This window comes from Diorhabda carinulata, chromosome 6 (assembly GCF_026250575.1).
Source record: "Diorhabda carinulata isolate Delta chromosome 6, icDioCari1.1, whole genome shotgun sequence".
NCBI classification, from domain to species: domain Eukaryota; kingdom Metazoa; phylum Arthropoda; class Insecta; order Coleoptera; family Chrysomelidae; genus Diorhabda; species Diorhabda carinulata.
In genome coordinates, this window is record NC_079465.1 from 30,071,714 (window position 1) to 30,091,439 (window position 19,726).

Genomic DNA, 19,726 nt, shown 5'->3' on the forward strand with positions numbered 1-19,726 from the left:
GAAACTAAATCGCTCATCTGGAATTTTTTCTAATATATATGACCATAAAAAATTGAAATACCGTTAAGAAAAGATTGTTTATCGTTTTTTTTTTTTCGAATATTTTATTAAATAAAATAACTGCGAGTTTTTTCTTTCCATTTTTTTTCCATGCACGATTGTCTATTGAACTTTAGTAACAATCACTTATCCACTGTACCGAATATACCCATAAAAACCACTAAAACGAATGAAGTTGCTCAATCGGCGGACTGAATTCCAGAGATGCCACAAACAGTATTTAGTACGTGCCTCGACATTAACCGCTTCAGTTAGATTTTCTCGATGTTATCATTTTTTTTTCAATTTTGGTTCATACAAGAGAAAACTGAAAAGTTTCTTCACATTTTTTTCTTATTTGTATCATCCGCTAAAATATTTCACTAATTTACACATCGTCCGTTGATTATAACATATTTTTACAACTAAAATTAATGATATTTTCGTTAGTTTTAATTTCTGAGTTTCGGCTATAATGATATAACTGGATACAAATCTCACCCGGCACCAACACGTGGAAAATAAAATAAAAAAAAGACCACCAGCGCTCTCTGGGCATGCAGAAGGGCCTTTGGCTGTACCCCATGTCTTTCACTCTCCACTGTATCCGAGGCCATCGTTTGGTGGTCTCAGTATCACAGAATCCATGCGTAAGACCTCTTGGCTTGGCGTGGACTGGATCAATTGTCAAAAACAGGTGAATGCCCAATCGTTTCGATGGGCAGCAACCAAAAGAAGCCTTCGACTGTTGATAATAAAGGTCTGAAGACACACATCACTGATCGTGATCAATGGAATGGTGATTCCAAGCCAGCTATATCGAATTTTGGTACGCAGAAGGTTCTAGAAGGAATAGCAGGTTTGTTTGAGGGAACACCCCAAAATACACCGCTTGGGGAACTCGCTATCGTCTTCAAAGCCGAGGTATTCGCTGTGATGGAATGCTGATGTGCAATACTCAATCGAAACACACGGAAACACCGTAATTTAGATCTGGTCGGACATCAGAGCTGCCATACAAGCTATAACTGTTGAAAAAGTAAGCTCTAGGCTAGTGTTTGAATTTAAGAGAGTTTTTTAGAATCTGGCGAGTGATACCTGCAATATCTAGCTCGTTTGGGTGCCCGGTCACTCGGGTAATAGAGGCAACGACGAAGCGGACCCACCAATGGCACCAAAACCCAGTTTTCCCGGTTGGGCTCGACAGAGATGGATGGAGACGCATCCATCTAGATGGACCTTTCACCAAACAGTTGCTAAATAGCTAAATAGTCACGAAATCAGTCTTCTAATCGGTTACTGCCACCACTTCACACTTTGGGCATCACGGAGTGTCGTTGGTGCATGGAGGAGGTCGAAACTGCACACCACGTTGTGGTGTGTGTTGTCCTGTACTCACAACTTGCCTAACGACATCAAAGGGTTCAAACCAAAGCGTCTGATCACCTTCTCAAAGGACATCGGACTTTGGGTAACGTCAAATGGGGCACGGCGGGTCTATCTGAAGGACTACGTCTTCTCGATAGCCCACGTTGCTCTAATGGCTCTAAAAGGGCGATTATTTGCTTCAAGTACTCCCACGAAACTAGCGGTGGCTGGATATGACGCTCCAACACCAAAAGTCGAAGAAAATTGATCGTCGCGCTGTCACATAAGTCACAGAAACTCCTGGCACGAATATTTTCACGATTCAACTTAATTTCGATCAAGATTCAAATATCTGTAAACAACTCATGATGGTAATGTCAGATTTGACATATTCGCATCGGTGTTGCCATATTTCAAAAGTTTTTCGCATTGAATTGAGTCGTTTATCGATTTTTGAGGTTAGTTCGCGTTTATTAATGGCCACCTCCGAAAAAGGCGCGACTTTTGAACCTCGACGTGTCACTATTACCTTGTCGAAAATACAACAAATGGTGATAATGACGAAAATGAACAAAACGAAACTAATTGAAATACTAATCGCTAGAAATCTATTAAAAACGTAATTGGTTGTAATAAAAAGCTCTCAATCTTAAAATTACGACAATTAATTATTTATAAACCTCTATTATCGATTTACATGCATTAAATTTAATGGAAATACATCTTGGTATCTGTAAATCAGCTCAATTTTTACAATTACCACTGTATATTTTAATGTATGTGCTAAATTAAAAGAAGAAAAAATTTCAGTTTTCACAGACAATTAATTTTAATGAGAATGTAAAATTTCTTCAATTTCCTTTTCTCCGATTAAATTATTTACGAGGGCAGTTCAACGTTACGAAGGTTGCTACTTAAATTTTGAGATTCAAAAAAAAAAAACAAACTGACGAGAACTGTCAATCAACGTCAAAAGCCATAGAAAAAGTGTGTTCCAAATAGCATTCGTACGACCATACGTTCTGAGTACGTTCAGCATTAAAAACGTCGAAGTTGACAATGACAGATTTGACATATTGACATCAGTATTGTCATATTTGAAAACTGAAATATCAACCGTATTGATTGATGAATAAAGACGATTAGATAGAGGGATTTGGTTGGGTTAGGTTGAGCTAGTTGAGGTTAGGTCGAGTTACGAGAGGTTAGGTTAGGTTTGTGTCCACCACGTCTAATCCGTTGCCTTTTTTTGGTGCTCAATATCACCCCGAAGAACCCTTTTTTCTATAACGAACCTTCCCGAAAGTCTTCGAACTTCACTGAATTCAAATGGAATGTTTCGGCCGTTTTCAATTCAAAATTCGATTCTAATTCCATCCGCGGGGGTTTTAATTTTGATCTTTCTTCAATTTTAACGCTCTCGAAGCGGAAAATTGTTCACACGTGTTAATTACACGTGGTATACAGTCGGATATCAAGTAATGAATGACAATTTAAAGCGTATAATTGAAGTTATTATTTTTCACACTTCATTTCTGCAATTCGAAGAGATTCCTTCTTAATTAACAAGCGTTAATAATACGTTAACGTGTTATGACGTTGATTCTTATTATATACAGTTTGTCCGATCGATAAGAATACAAACGTAAATCAACAATGCGTTCAAAGCCCGAAGACAACGCCCCTTGTAAGCATCGGAATTCTGATTAGGAGCCCAGAATAAACTAAAGGTGAAGAGGTAGGTGTAGAAAGCGATTTCTGTAATTCAAATATACAGGGTGTCCCACGAAGAGTTAAAACTATAAGTATATGGTAAAATACTTATAATAGAATCATGAAAATTTCTACTTTTGGGTTTTCGGATACGATCTTTTCAATTAATATATTTTCGAAGATGGCCGATTTCCGTTTGTACCGGAAGTCGACTGTAACTTTGTTATTTTTAATGTAACACCCTGTATATTAATACATTTTTGAAATCTACGTAAAATTTGAGTATACTTTTATCTGGAAACTTTTCTTCGGAAAACGTATATTTTTTGAGTTATTAATTTTTTTATAAAAAATTTGACCCTTGCAGACCCTTTTAAATTATTTTTCTACCCTTGAGAATTTTAGAATGGTTTCTATTCGGTTGCTTTTAGCAAGGTCAGATATATTTGAATTTATGTTGAAAAATTTTTCATTTTATACAGGGTGTGTATAAAAAGTGTTAAAAGTTTAACTTCATAAATATCAAATTTCCTTATTTTTTTTAATAGAACCACCCGGTTTTTTCTATTTTAATGCATCCAGGGGTGAAAAATAAGGCAAATTCATATACTATTTCTATACCTAAACCACACCGTTATCTAGATATTAAATGTTTTCTGTAAATTTTTAGATATACAAGTGTGGTTACGAAGATATTTAATTTTTATACACACCCTGTATGAAATGAAAATTTTTTTAACATAAATTCAAATACATCTGACCTTGCTAAAAGCAACCGAATAGAAATCATTCTAAAATTCTCAAGGGTAAAAAAATAATTTAAAAGGGTCTGCAAGGGTAAAATTATTTATAAAAAAATTAATAACTCAAAAAGTATGCATTTTTCCAAAAAAGTTCTTAGACACAAGTATACTAAAATTTCACGTAGATTTCAAAAATGTATTAATATACAGTGTGTTCTATATAAAATAACAAAATTACAGTCGATTTCCGGTAGAATCGAAAGTATTTTGCCATATACAGATAGTTTTGACTGGTAGTGGGACACCCTGTATAAAATAAAAAATGTTTCAACATAGATTCAAATACGTCTGACCTTGCTTAAGGCAACCAAATAGTAACCATTCTAAAATTCTTAAGGGTATTTTCGTAAAAAAATAATTTAAAAGGGTCTGCAGGGGTAAAATTTTTTATAAAAAAATTAATAACTCAAAAAGTATGCATTTTTCCAAAAAAGTTCTTAGACACAAGTATACTAAAATTTCACGTAGATTTCAAAAATGTATTAATATACAGTGTGTTCTATATAAAATAACAAAATTACAGTCGATTTCCGGTAGAACCGAAAGTATTTTGCCATATACAGATAGTTTTGACTGGTCGTGGGACACCCTGTATAAAATAAAAAATGTTTCAACATAGATTCAAACACGTCTGACCTTGCTTAAGGCAACCAAATAGTAACCATTCTAAAATTCTTAAGGGTATTTTCGTAAAAAAATAATTTAAAAGGGTCTGCAGGGGTAAAATTTTTTATAAAAAAATTAATAACTCAAAAAGTATGCATTTTTCCAAAAAAGTTTTTAGACACAAGTATACTAAAATTTCACGTAGTTTCCAAAAATGTATTAATATACAGTGTGTTCTATATAAAATAACAAAGTTAAAGTCGATTTCCGGTGGTACCGAAAGTATTTTGACTGGTCCTGGTACACCCTGTATATTATGAAGATACCGTACAGGTATTAGTTGCAAAAATATGTTTTTAAACAAAAAATAATCGATAGTCGAAGTGGCTGGTAGACGAAATAACTTTTGAAACCTCTGCACCAAACTGCTCAAGTCTATAATAAGTTTCATCACGTTTTTGACACTTTCTTTGTGCAGTTATTCATCACTCGTTGTCTTGTACATCTTCGATATTCGTACCAATTAAATATAGAAACTAAGCTTTTCGTTCCCACGACGATTTCTCTATAATATGTAGAAACAGAAAGTAAGAAAAGTATATCAGAAAGAAGATGACTATCTAGGCAAGTCCGTTGCGGCTTCCGATCTTGAATAAGTAAATGAAGTACTCGTAAAATAACCCTGATTTGACGTCAACTGTAAGAGCAGACTCCAAACGTTCACTTAAAGACAAAACCAGGGGCGTCGACTCGAACATCGATATATTTTTATGCGGAATAGTTGCAGCCCTCAACTGGTTTCCCAGTTATTAGAATCTGGTAGTTGGATCGTTCGTGATTGAAACTGGCGGCTGTAGAACGGCGAATATAGAAAAAAATCACCACAAATTCGCTAAAAATCACTTCGATTCGAATTATAAATAAGTAAAAAAAGAATTCGAATCAATTTCGATATAAATTTCTCGAATGGAATCTAATCAAAACACTCCCCATTGTAGTCTTTACTCTCCAAATGCATTTCTCCTCCAAATAGGAGTTTCCATATGTGGTTAAGTTCTCTCGGGGGACCAGATCTGGTGAATACGGTGGATGGTGAACCATTTTCAAATGCAATTCGTAAATTACAGCCGCGGTATATCGAATTATGGAATGCGCGTTGTCTTAATGGAAAATAACTCTCCTTCGATTGTTGTACATTTCTGAGGAATTTTAGATGAGTACGTGCATGCGCGCTAGGCCGCGACACTAGCTACGTCGTCGGCGTTGCCAGCTTTCATGCCAAATTCCCTAATTCCTAAACTAATGACAACAGAAGTGGTTTATCTACATCTGTTCCTGGTGTGGGTTGCTTTCCTTTTTACAAGATCAAAGACGCCATCTTCCTCGGTTTTTCCGGATAATTACTAACTTCAGATCCGAAGGTGTCATCTTCTGTTGGAGTTTCGTCGCTATCCACCTCCTTATGACAAGATTTTGCCGGTTGTTTTTGGAGCTAATCACTACAGAAGAAAAACCGTCCGCAAATATTATTTTCTGTCTTGAAAATCCGATCGATTGTTTAAATATAGTACCTTGATGAAAACGCCGACTACGCCAGTGATTTAAATCTTTTTTTTTTACATCTCGTCAATCGAAACAAAAACATTCAACCATATTTTGTATAAAAACGAAACTATTGACATTAATAGTTCTCATAAAGGAGCGCGTTCAATTTACAATGAAAAAAAATTGTATTCGTTATTGCGAAGAAATCAATTTAACTGTACAATGGAAAAACGTAGATGCGAAATCAATATTTGCTTACAATTATCGAGAGTTGTTCAATTGAAAAACAAAACTGTTCTTATACTTGAAATATCCGACATAAGGTTAATTGGAGAAGAAGATTCAAGTACTACTTTTCACATAAAACAGTCGAAACCGTCGAAACCGTCGAAATTAACAAATGCTTAAGTGACACAACACGGAATTCGAAACGTCGTAAAAAGTTTGTAATAATCAACTCACTAAACAATAATTTCATAAATTCGCCTCGGGTTTATGTGAAATATCGATTTCTCCGTGGATTACAATCAAGCAGTTTATCTGTGGCCTATACCAGACCTCGGATCTGATAACACGGATGCTTGAGTGCTACGAGGATGGTTCCAGAAGTACTTGGCCTGACCTAAAGATGGTGGTAGTTACCTCAAAATTACCACTGTATCAGAAATTACACATTTGAAGAAACCACGTAATTTAGTATTTGTTTAGCAGCCTTTAATAGTGAATAGTGAAGCAGCTTAACTTATGTAAAAGCTGAACTAGATTCTATTCTGGGTGATACTGCTCCTAAGTTATCAACAGTAAAATTTTGGGTAGTAGAGTTTAGACGAGACTGGACGATATACGAAGACCAACAGCGCAGTGGTCGATTAAATATGACGACGACTCCAGAAATGTTGAAAAAAATCGACGAAGTGGTTCTGGATGATCGTCGATTGAATAGTAGGCATTTCAAAATGTGCGGTAGATCGCATATTAACCGAAAATTTAGAAAGCCAAACGTGGGGTCCATCACTTCACATCAAAAATCAAAAGAACAATCAAAACAATGGACTGAAGAGGGAGGACTAGGTTCAAAGAAGGTAAAGACCGTTCTAACTGCAGGCGAGGTTTTTTGGGATGCGCTTGGGATAATTTTCTGTTTCCAATTGACGTTAATATTGATATATGTACGATGTAAATGAACTTACCGGGTAAGGCGTCAGCTGTCGAACTGAATAACACGCATAATCCCGTTTCGTAATTGATGCTTTGACAGCTTTCGTTTCCTTGACAGGTTTCTAAACAATCGGTCAACATTAACGTTCCCGGTATGGAATCCAAAACGTATCCGGGTGCCGAAAACACGTTACCGGTTATTAATTCGAATCCGATCATTTCCGGATCACAATCGTCGAGCGGAGACGGTGGAGGCGGCGCCGCATTTTCCGGTGAATTAACGATATCGGTTTCGGAGTCGACGGTTTGACTCAAACAGCCGTAGAGCGAGAGAAATAGACACGCCTGAAGGATCCACCACATTTTAGACTAGAATATTCTGAAACAACAAGAAAATTTGTTAATAAATCGTCTTATTATAAATCATTCAACTTGAAATATCAACATTCCTTTGTAAAAAAATCCCCATTCTCCCTTATATCTACAAGAGCTTTTTTTTTCCTTATATTTGCCCTCCTGACCGGAACTCCGCTTTCCATTAGATCTGGCTCCGCATACCATCTCTTTCTGGGTCTTGTTTATTTGGTTTCCAGCAGTTTTCCAAAGTATCCAAGGCATTTTCACACCTCTGCAAGAGAATGCAGAAGCCTTGACACCTATATGGCCGAAATCTTATGTTAATCGAGTCGTTTATTAATTTTATGGTCAATAATATCAACTCCAATGTCCAATGCTTCAGTCTTATCGCGTCTTGGTCTTCCAAATAAGTTTTTTTACAACACTGACGCTCTTATCTGTTCTGGAGATGTCACGCAACAGACACCGATACGTTCTTATCGGCCATCGCTGAAAGGACACTAAAAAGTGAGGTTACGCGGTCCCAGCTGTTGTCTACGCTTCGTATCAGACCAGTCTAAGATCCAGTATCCAAGACACTAAAATGTTTCGCGCCTTTATCCAAAAATTCACGTTTATATTTGAACTACTCCACGTATAATGATTGCTCAGTGTCAAATGTCGAATGTCCAATGTCCAATGTCGAATGTCGAATGTCGAATGTCGAATGTCGAATGTCGAATGTCGAATGTCGAATGTCTAAAGTCGAATGTCGAATGTCGAATGTCTAAAGTCGAATGTCGAATGTCGAATGTCGAATGTCGAATGTCGAATGTCGAATGTCGAATGTCGAATGTCGAATGTCGAATGTCGAATGTCGAATGTCGAATGTCGAATGTCGAATGTCGAATGTCGAATGTCGAATGTCGAATGTCGAATGTCGAATGTCGAATGTCGAATGTCGAATGTCGAATGTCGAATGTCGAATGTCGAATGTCGAATGTCGAATGTCGAATGTCGAATGTCGAATGTCGAATGTCGAATGTCGAATGTCGAATGTCGAATGTCGAATGTCGAATGTCGAATGTCGAATGTCGAATGTCGAATGTCGAATGTCGAATGTCGAATGTCGAATGTCGAATGTCGAATGTCGAATGTCGAATGTCGAATGTCGAATGTCGAATGTCGAATGTCGAATGTCGAATGTCGAATGTCGAATGTCGAATGTCGAATGTCGAATGTCGAATGTCGAATGTCGAATGTCGAATGTCGAATGTCAATTGTCGAATGTCGAATGTCGAATGAAAATCAAGCGTTCAAAATGGCTGGAATTTTAGTTAAAATATTTTAAAGCACTGGTTAATATATTTTCTGACATACAGAGTGTTCCGGGAGTAATGCAAACAATTTAGAAATAAAAATTGTTATAATTATTTATAGAATTATATATAATTACAATTTATGTGACCGGTTGTCGACTTATAACTCAAAAACGAGAAAATTCCCGAATTTTCTGTTTTCGAAACATTCTGATTAAGTAGCGACACCTCCCGGTAGAAATCGGAAACTTTTCAAATGACACTCGTAGTAATTGGTGCACTCCGATCGGTGCAATTTATCAATTCCCAACTCCACAACTAGATAACCAATTCAAATTAATTCAGTTTTTACAACCAATTATATTTAGTCTTCTAATACTTTTCTTCAAACAATCAACGTCGGATGGAGAGCCGGTTTATGATCTTTCTTTCGTTTTTTTTTGTTGTTCGAACAAACCCACCGTCTTATTTCTTTTTGAAACGAAGTACGTGATAGAAAATAATGACTTGCACAGTCTTTAAAACACCTCATGCCAACCGAGAACATCGTAAATTAACATGTATTCTTCGTTATTGAATGAACAAGCTTCGCGGACCAAAGTTTAAGTTGTATCTGTTTAGCTACTGCTCGGTATGTACAATAGAAAACGTGTTAAAGCCGTTCGATGTTTGCAGTAATAATATATTTGTATAATATGTTGAAAATTGTTATACAGTGTTGTTTAAACAAGATGTTTCTTGTAATTGAAGCTGTCGCGGATTTAACAAACGCATAGTGATTGAAGAAGCAAAAAATACCGTCGATGACAAAAATAACAAAAGTTCCTACTGATTTCAACTTCTCGTCAACGTTTTATACTGGAACTCGATGTAGATATACGAGGGTGGTTCCATAAGTACTTGGTCCGATCTAGAGATGACGTTGTTTGACAGATGTCACAGGCCTTAGCCCCACCAGTTGAAAAACTGAGCTAGTTTCTCATCTGGAAGAGGTTGTTCAACAGATCAACAGTAAAAAAGACCAAATGAGGTGACGATTCCACTGGATAATCCAAAAAGCGCGTTATTAACTGAAAATTTGGACGTTTTTTAATCATGGATGAAACGTGGTTCCATCACTTTATATCTGAAACATCAAGTATTTGTTCCAAGGTTTACCAGTGTGTTTTGAGGTTAAATCGTGAAGATATTTTGCATCGAGTGTTTGGAGATGTTTCACAGATATACCCCAGAACAAAAGAATGGACTGAAAAGGAAGAATCGACTCCAAAGAAGGCGAAGACTGTTCCATGTGCAAGCAAGGTCATGGAGTCGTTTTTTTTGAAATGCGCGTCGGATAATTTCTATTGAATATCTTGAAAAAGGAAAAACTATCAGAAGCGAGTATTATGCAAACTTATTGCAGCATTTGAGCGAAGAAAAAAGTGTTGTTTCACAAGATAATCCACCAGCTGACTTATCCGTTATTACATTGACCAAAATTAATGATAATTAATGATTTTGCACCGTTTTATAACCATGGATCCATCTGTTTACACCTGACGCCAAAGTACAATCGAAACAATGTGCTGAAGAAGGCCAACCGGCTCTAAAGAAGGCAAAGACCGTTCCAGCTGCAAACGTCGTTTTTTTGGGATGCGCGTGGGATAATTTCGATTGAATATCTTGAAAAAGGAAAAAATTATCAGAAGCGAGTATTATGCAAACTTATTGCAGCATTTGAGCGAAGAAAAAAGTGTTGTTTCATCAAGATAATCCACCAGCTGACTTATCCGTTATTACATTTACCAAAATTAATGATAATTAATGATTTTGCACCGTTTTATAACCATGGATCCATCTGTTTACACCTGACGCCAAAGTACAATCGAAACAATGTGCTGAAGAAGGCCAACCGGCTCTAAAGAAGGCAAAGACCGTTCCAGCTGCAAACGTCGTTTTTTTGGGATGCGCGTGGGATAATTTCGATTGAATATCTTGAAAAAGGAAAAAATTATCAGAAACGAGTATTATGCAAACTTATTGCAGCATTTGAGCGAAGAAAAAAGTGTTGTTTCATCAAGATAATCCACCAGCTGACTTATCCGTTATTACATTGACCAAAATTAATGATAATTAATGATTTTGCACCGTTTTATAACCATGGATCCATCTGTTTACACCTGACGCCAAAGTACAATCGAAACAATGTGCTGAAGAAGGCCAACCGGCTCTAAAGAAGGCAAAGACCGTTCCAGCTGCAAACGTCGTTTTTTTGGGATGCGCGTGGGATAATTTCGATTGAATATCTCGAAAAAGGAAAAAATTATCAGAAGCGAGTATTATGCAAACTTATTGCAGCATTTGAGCGAAGAAAAAAGTGTTGTTTCATCAAGATAATCCACCAGCTGACTTATCCGTTATTACATTGACCAAAATTAATGATAATTAATGATTTTGCACCGTTTTATAACCATGGATCCATCTGTTTACACCTGACGCCAAAGTACAATCGAAACAATGTGCTGAAGAGGGCCAACCGGCTCTAAAGAAGGCAAAGACCGTTCCAGCTGCAAACGTCGATTTTTTGGGATGCGCGTGGAATAATTTCGATTGAATAACTTGAAAAAGGAAAAACTATCAACGACGAATATCATTGCGACGTTTAAGCGAAGAAATCAAGCAAAAAAAACCGCTTTTGGTTGAGAAGAAAGTGTTGATAATCCACCAACTGACATATCTGATATTGCAATGACCAAAATCAACGAATTAAACTTCAGATTACTACCTCACGCATCCTATACACTAGATTTAGCTACCTCGGTTTTTTTCCTGTTCCCAAGCTTGGTGATCAAAGATTTTCAACAATGAAAAGTGATGTTGGGAGATATTTTGAAGATCTCGACGATTTTCATTATAAAATTATTGAAAACATTGAACTTACGTTGAAAAATTAAACTTTTTATTGGGCCAGGTACTTCTAGAACCATCCAGGTAATTGGGTTCGTATTACAGATCGTCCAAATTATTGTGGAATGGAATGATCGTCGAAAAAAGGACGAATCTTTTGGCCAAAAAGTCAGATAGAAAATATAAAATTAAATTTGGACATAAGTGCAAAATTTTTTTGTCCAGCATGCGTTCTTTTGAGTTCTGGTGTCACTGGTGGGTCGAATTTGAAGAATACGGAAAATACAACCTCGATTAAGTAAAATCCGCGCGGGACTAACCTCTAGCAACAGCGTAGTGGACGGTCAATACTCTATTCGAAAACGTCCCCCTTGGGTTCATGTAACTAGGTGTTTTTGATGTATAGAATGTGAATGAATGTAGGTATGTTGGTTTTTACTAAAACGTGTCACCAGATATATCGGAAAGGATTTAGTTAATCAGTTAATCGCTTGTTATTTGATAGAAATTCCCATTAGAAGACTAAATGGAATTCCTTGGGGATGGCGCGGGAATATTGTTCTATTGGGGTAGTTCTTCAGGTTAAAGTATCAAAAATTGAATGTATTATGTACTTTGGACAGTTTTGGGTGAGTTTTTCAACTAATAATTGATGTAAAGTCTTGTGAATGGATTATTTAAATTTGAACCTCTAATTGTTTGATTCGATTTGTATTTTTGAAATAGAATCAATTCCTAATAAATTTACAATCAAGTTATGGGTAATGTTTTTATTTAGTAGTTGACTAGTGGTAATTTCGGTTCTTTGAACTAAGCCGCTCATTTGACGGTAAGTTAATAACGATATGTTAATAATAGTACCACTTTAACCCAACCGTCTAATAAAGAAATTGAAAAATCACAGAAACAACACGCTTCGACGTAGATTGGAAATCTTATCTTTATAATTATCGCACAAAATTGTGTTTGAATTAATCGATAATAACAGAACTGGTTTAGGTTATGTTATAATCAATCTTTAGTCACGATTTTTCTTATAAATCAACATAATCCTCAAATTTAATATACCGTCCTATATATATATAAATTTTAATTGGAATGAAGTCTTTTCTAGCTAGATTATTAGCGTTTTCGTAGTGGGATTGTGGCAAAATTGAACACCAAAGTGTACTAACTCTAATATATAACGAGCTATCGTATAATTATACATTCGTCGACTAGGAATCAATAAATTAAGAATTGCAGAGCGTTAAATATCTTTTGAAAAATATCAACTAGATTATTAGCGTTTTCGTGGTGGGATTGTGGCAAAATTAAACACCAAAGTGTACTAACTCTAATATATCACGAGCTATCGTATAATTATACATTCGTCGACTGGGAATCAATAAATTAAGAATTGCAGAGCGTTAATTATCTTTTGAAAAATATCAACTAGATTATTAGCGTTTTCGTGGTGGGATTGTGGAAAAATCAAACACCAAAGTGTACTAACTCTAATATATAACGAGCTATCGTATAATTATACATTCGTCGACTGGGAATCAATAAATTAAGAATTGCAGAGCGTTAAATATCTTTTGAAAAATATCAACTAGATTATTAGCGTTTTCGTGGTGGGATTGTGGAAAAATTAAACACCAAAGTGTACTAACTCTAATATATAACGAGCTATCGTATAATTATACATTCGTCGACTGGGAATCAATAAATTAAGAATTGCAGAGCGTTAAATATCTTTTGAAAAATATCAACTAGATCATTAGCGTTTTCGTAGTGGGATTGTGGCAAAATTGAACACCAAAGTGTACTTACTCTAATATATAACGAGCTTTCGTATACTTATACACTCATCCTCTCATTTAGAGGAAACGGAAGTGGATTTAGATGAAACGATGGATGAATTCAGGTTATTTGACTTTACAAATCAGTCATAAAAAACAATTATTGTGATAGGATTAACAAGCAATTGGATATTTCATTATGGAAATTACGTGATTGTATGGAAAACTTGGTGTCGATTAATAGCAGGAAAGTAAAGAAAATGGAAGAAGAGAGAAGGGAGAGGCTCACAAATCTATTGGAAATAAGATGCCAGAACATTTATTTTCTCGTGCGACAGAAGATAAACAAACGAGAATATATTATAGTTAGTACACTCCAATTTTGCCACAATCCCACAATGAAAACGATCAAAATCTTGTTGGCTTGATTTCTTTTCGCTGCTTTTTCTTCTGATTTCTGTTCCCTTCAGCACAGGACTCTTTGTACTCTGTATTACGTCCAGCTTGGTGTATATCTTCATTAATTATCTTGTACGCCTTATATTTAAAGATTATTCTCATCTTTCCTTACTATAGTTGATGTTTATGCATCAATTTTGATTGCTCTTTAAACATTTTTGGCTCCAGATGCCTTTCGGAATCTTGTATATTTGTATATCAAACTAATTCCTTTTGTTTTATGAGGTGTAGTTATGTAGCATTTGGTAGTACGAGGATGCTACCTGGCCTGACCTAGAGATGGCGGTTTGAAGACCCCACGATGTTTAGTATTTGTTTAGCAGCTATCAGTAGTGAGCGTAGGTCTTAGTTCAACCAGCTGAGCTGGATTCTACCCTGGGTGAGACTGTTTCTTCGTCATTAACAGTAAAATATTTGGTAGCAAAGTTTAGACGAGACTGGACGACCTGCGATGACCAACAAAATGCTGTACATGGCATATTAACTGAAAGTTTGGACATGAAGATGTTTTCATCTAATGTTTGGCAAAGTTTCACAGAAATTTTTGTGTCTTTCAATAACTATGGGTCCATCACTTCACGAAACATAAAAAACGAAGGATTGAAAAGGGAGAATCGGCTCCAAAGAAGGCAAGGTCGTGGCGTCGTTTACTTCTGGGACTATCCCCGTAGTAGTGCATCTTTTTTGCTATTAAGTCGTGGTTTTCTGTGGTGGTGTGCATCTAAATGTATCTGAATCAAGAAAAATGTGCATATTTTCATGCTAGCGTGTCTAATCAGCATAGAATTTATAATTTATAGAATAACACCCTTTACTTCGATTTAACGGGCATATGTTAAACAACACATCCAATTTGAAAAAATTATCGACAGATTAATAGTTGCAAGTACATGATACGATAAACATGATGTGAAATTATATGCAAAGTGATTTTTTTAAGATCCTATTTACGAAATTATACTATTCAAATTACAAATTTGTGGCCTTCAGCCTCATTCATGCTTGATTTACATACCAACATCTACAAGGCACGTTTTTCCTTACACAACCGCCATAAAATGGCGGAAGGAACATCGAAAATGATAAACTTGATGTACAAATCCATTATGAGGCGTCTATCAAAAGCTATGCAGCTTTCATATACTAGCCAAGAGCAAATACTATCATTGGGGGATACCAGATCCCGTCCCAAAGGCTTCCTTTGAAGACTTTCATGCAAGGAACAGAACATGAAGCTTGGTGACCTGATTGAACATCCAAGCGTTCTAGAGAAATGTGTGGTGTCCATAGATATGATCGTTTCCCGTGGGTATTTTATACTCATGGAAATGGAAAAGTAGGAGCAGGAATATATGGCCGAGGAACTAATCTAGCTATCTCCATGGACTCATAGCACTCCATTTTTAATAGACTATGCGTACAACGCGATTGCCGCAATGCAAAGATAGCAGAGCTGTCCTTGACTCTCTAGCTACTCACAGCCTTTCCTTGCGTTTCTTTGAGCTTCAATGTGAATCTCCACGCTCGTTTCCTTTTCCACGTTTTTATTTATGCATCACTACGTGTATTTTTCTTTAAACCTTCTCTGGATTCGTGGCTCTTCTATTTGCTGAGCTTGGTCTGGTCTTTTCCTAACTCTCCAACCACTCACAGCCTTTCCTCGCGTTTCTCTGAGCTTCAATGTGAATCTTCACGCTGGTTTCCATTGAAATGATTGTCCAAATCGTCCTGGAACTTCTTCTAAACCCCACGTTTTCTTTTATGCATCATTACGTGGATTTTTCTTCAGATATTCTCTAGATTCGTGGCTCTTCTATTTGCTGAGCTTGGTCTGGTCTTTTCCTAACTCTCCAACCACTCACAGCCTTTCCTCGCGTTTCTCTGAGCTTCAATGTGAATCTTCACGCTGGTTTCCATTGAAATGATTGCCCAAATCGTCCTGGAACTTCTTCTAAACCCCACGTTTTCTTTTATGCATCATTACGTGGATTTTTCTTCAGATATTCTCTAGATTCGTGGCTCTTCTATTTGCTGAGCTTGGTCTGGTCTTTTCCTAACTCTCCAACCACTCACAGCCTTTCCTCGCGTTTCTCTGAGCTTCAATGTGAATCTTCACGCTGGTTTCCATTGAAATGATTGTCCAAATCGTCCTGGAACTTCTTCTAAACCCCACGTTTTCTTTTATGCATCATTACGTGGATTTTTCTTCAGATATTCTCTAGATTCGTGGCTCTTCTATTTGCTGAGCTTGGTCTGGTCTTTTCCTAACTCTCCAACCACTCACAGCCTTTCCTCGCGTTTCTCTGAGCTTCAATGTGAATCTTCACGCTGGTTTCCATTGAAATGATTGCCCAAATCGTCCTGGAACTTCTTCTAAACCCCACGTTTTCTTTTATGCATCATTACGTGGATTTTTCTTCAGATATTCTCTAGATTCGTGGCTCTTCTATTTGCTGAGCTTGGTCTGGTCTTTTCCTAACTCTCCAACCACTCACAGCCTTTCCTCGCGTTTCTCTGAGCTTCAATGTGAATCTTCACGCTGGTTTCCATTGAAATGATTGTCCAAATCGTCCTGGAACTTCTTCTAAACCCCACGTTTTCTTTTATGCATCATTACGTGGATTTTTCTTCAGATATTCTCTAGATTCGTGGCTCTTCTATTTGCTGAGCTTGGTCTGGTCTTTTCCTAACTCTCCAACCACTCACAGCCTTTCCTCGCGTTTCTCTGAGCTTCAATGTGAATCTTCACGCTGGTTTCCATTGAAATGATTGCCCAAATCGTCCTGGAACTTCTTCTAAACCCCACGTTTTCTTTTATGCATCATTACGTGGATTTTTCTTCAGATATTCTCTAGATTCGTGGCTCTTCTATTTGCTGAGCTTGGTCTGGTCTTTTCCTAACTCTCCAACCACTCACAGCCTTTCCTCGCGTTTCTCTGAGCTTCAATGTGAATCTTCACGCTGGTTTCCATTGAAATGATTGCCCAAATCGTCCTGGAACTTCTTCTAAACCCCAAGTTTTCTTTTATGCATCATTACGTGGATTTTTCTTCAGATATTCTCTAGATTCGTGGCTCTTCTATTTGCTGAGCTTGGTCTGGTCTTTTCCTAACTCTCCAACCACTCACAGCCTTTCCTCGCGTTTCTCTGAGCTTCAATGTGAATCTTCACGCTGGTTTCCATTGAAATGATTGCCCAAATCGTCCTGGAACTTCTTCTAAACCCCACGTTTTCTTTTATGCATCATTACGTGGATTTTTCTTCAGATATTCTCTAGATTCGTGGCTCTTCTATTTGCTGAGCTTGGTCTGGTCTTTTCCTAACTCTCCAACCACTCACAGCCTTTCCTCGCGTTTCTCTGAGCTTCAATGTGAATCTTCACGCTGGTTTCCATTGAAATGATTGCCCAAATCGTCCTGGAACTTCTTCTAAACCCCACGTTTTCTTTTATGTATCACTACGTGGATTTTTCTTCAGATCTTCTCTGGATTCGTGGCTCCTCTACTTACTGAGCTTGGTATGGTCTTCTTCTGATTCTGCAGCCACTCGCAGCCATTCCTCGCGTTTCTTTGAGCTTCTGTTGAACTTAAACACCAGTGAGGATTCAATTTCTTAACTATGTGCTGACAATGAAGCGATTTTGTCATTCGGAACGGCATCCTCGATTATAGTTACCTGTCTTTTGGTAACGGTAAATTCTGGAACTAGCCGACTGCTCATTTCTCGCTGACTCTGGTTTTGTAGCAATAGAGTGTCGCTTGAGCAGCTTTATCGTTTGTTGTTAACAAAGATGTGTATCAGTTGACGATAGATAACATCTTATGAAGATCAGTTACAATTTTTTTACCGGTGATTTGCGATAACAAAGATGTCGCCTCGTATCTCTAAAAGGTGTATTTTCGTATAATGAATCTTCACATTCACATTAAGACGGAACGTTTCCACTCAATTCATCAACATTTTAACTACGATAAATTTCAAAAAAAAAAAAAAAAATCTAATGTCCATTATGCGTTCAATTTGTATTATTTGGTAGCAAATTGAAGTAGCTACATAAAGAGAGAATTTAATATTCGCAGTTCGTGACTTAATCAATATCAAAGAACGTAGATTGTTTCTCTCTTCTTCTTTCCCATATTATTCGATAGTTGTGTAAACGAAAAAACCGAAAAGAAACACCCTTCAATAACGTTAATGAACGTTCCTTAAGGAAATTGCGGAATTATTATCCGTATTCCTTTGTTCTTAAAACACACCGATACGTACTTTATCTGCCAATTTGTTCGATCTATTTAAACTGTACGTAAAATTAGAATACGTGATATTACGGTTCGGAATCAAAATAAAATTATACATCGCGAAGCTTGTGCAAAGAACGGTATCGATGTTTATATACGGCGTGGAACAATCAAACGGAACGCAACCGTCGAAAGGATTTGGATTCAAATCAACTTTTTTTGTCATACAGAAACTGCGTTTATCAAAATGGATGATGGATTCTGCGCCAGATGCTCGTGTGATTGGAAAATGGATCCAGAAGTTTGAACAGATCGGATACACCTAAAACCGAACGTCCACGAACGGTCTGTTCGCGACGAGCCTGATTTGTTAAAACCTCGGGATGATGGTCAGAAATTTGACTACGTAAACCAGATGATTGATGATGATTTCCTAAGTTTACTATCATCTTGTTTTCGAATGAAGCTCTTAATGGACACGTCAACAAGCAATTTAGACACTAGTAGTATTCGCTTAAAGTGACTGTATGAGCTGTATGGAGTCGGTTTTTTGGAATGCGCGTGGGATAATTTCCATTAAATATCTTGGAAACTCGAAAAATATTGACAGGGAGTATTATGCGAACTTATTACTACATTTGAGCGAAGAAAAAAGTGTTATTTCATCAGGATAATCCACCAGCTGACGTATCCGTTATTACATTGATCAAAATTAATGATAATTAATGATTTTGCACCATTTTATAACCATGGATTGAACGTGGATCCATCTGTTTACAACTGACGCCAAAATACAATCAAAACAATGTGCTGAAGAGGGCGAACCGGCTCTAAAGAAGGCAGAGACCGTTCCAGCTGCAAACGTCGTTTTTTTGGGATGCGCGTGAGATGATTTCGATTGAATATCTTGAAAAAGGAAAAACTATCAACGACGAATATTATCGCAGCATTTGAGCGAAGAAAAAGTGTTGTTTCATCAAGATAATCCACCAGCTGACGTATCCGTTATTACAATGACCAAAATTAACGAATTAAACCTTGAATTGCTACCTAATGCACCATAATCGCCAGATTTAACCCACTTGGAGTATTTTCTGTTTTTAGACTTGAAGAAATGAATTAGTGGTTAAAGATTTTTCAATAATGAAAAGGTGATTTCAATAGTTAATGGCTATTTTTAGGAGTTTGACGTTTCTTATTACGAAAATGGTTTTAAAACTCCATGAACGTCGCTGGGAAAAATGTATATATCGAAAAGGTTATTTCGTTGAAAAATAAAATCATTTTCGTGTTTACTTTGTTGTGCCGGGTACTTCTGGGATCATTATCTTAGATATCTACCAAATTTTCAATGGCAAATTGATCTCAAGGAGTGGTGATGTAAGTTGGCTTTCACGCAGTCCCGATTTAACACCTATAGACTTTTTTTTTTTGTTTACGCTGATAAATCGTCTTTCCTGGTACAATTA

The 19,726-nt window shown here is 36.7% G+C and overlaps 1 protein-coding gene across 1 annotated transcript in view; it reads right to left on the reverse strand.

Moving 5' to 3' along the window:
* LOC130895022 (uncharacterized) overlaps nucleotides 1-19,726 on the reverse strand; it is a 154,691-nt gene that overhangs the window by 49,723 nt on the left and 85,242 nt on the right. The window contains exon 4 of the mRNA XM_057802112.1: nucleotides 7,265-7,611. Within this exon, the coding sequence (XP_057658095.1) occupies nucleotides 7,265-7,595 (331 nt within the window). The 5' untranslated portion in view covers nucleotides 7,596-7,611. The remainder of the gene's footprint in view (nucleotides 1-7,264; nucleotides 7,612-19,726) is intronic.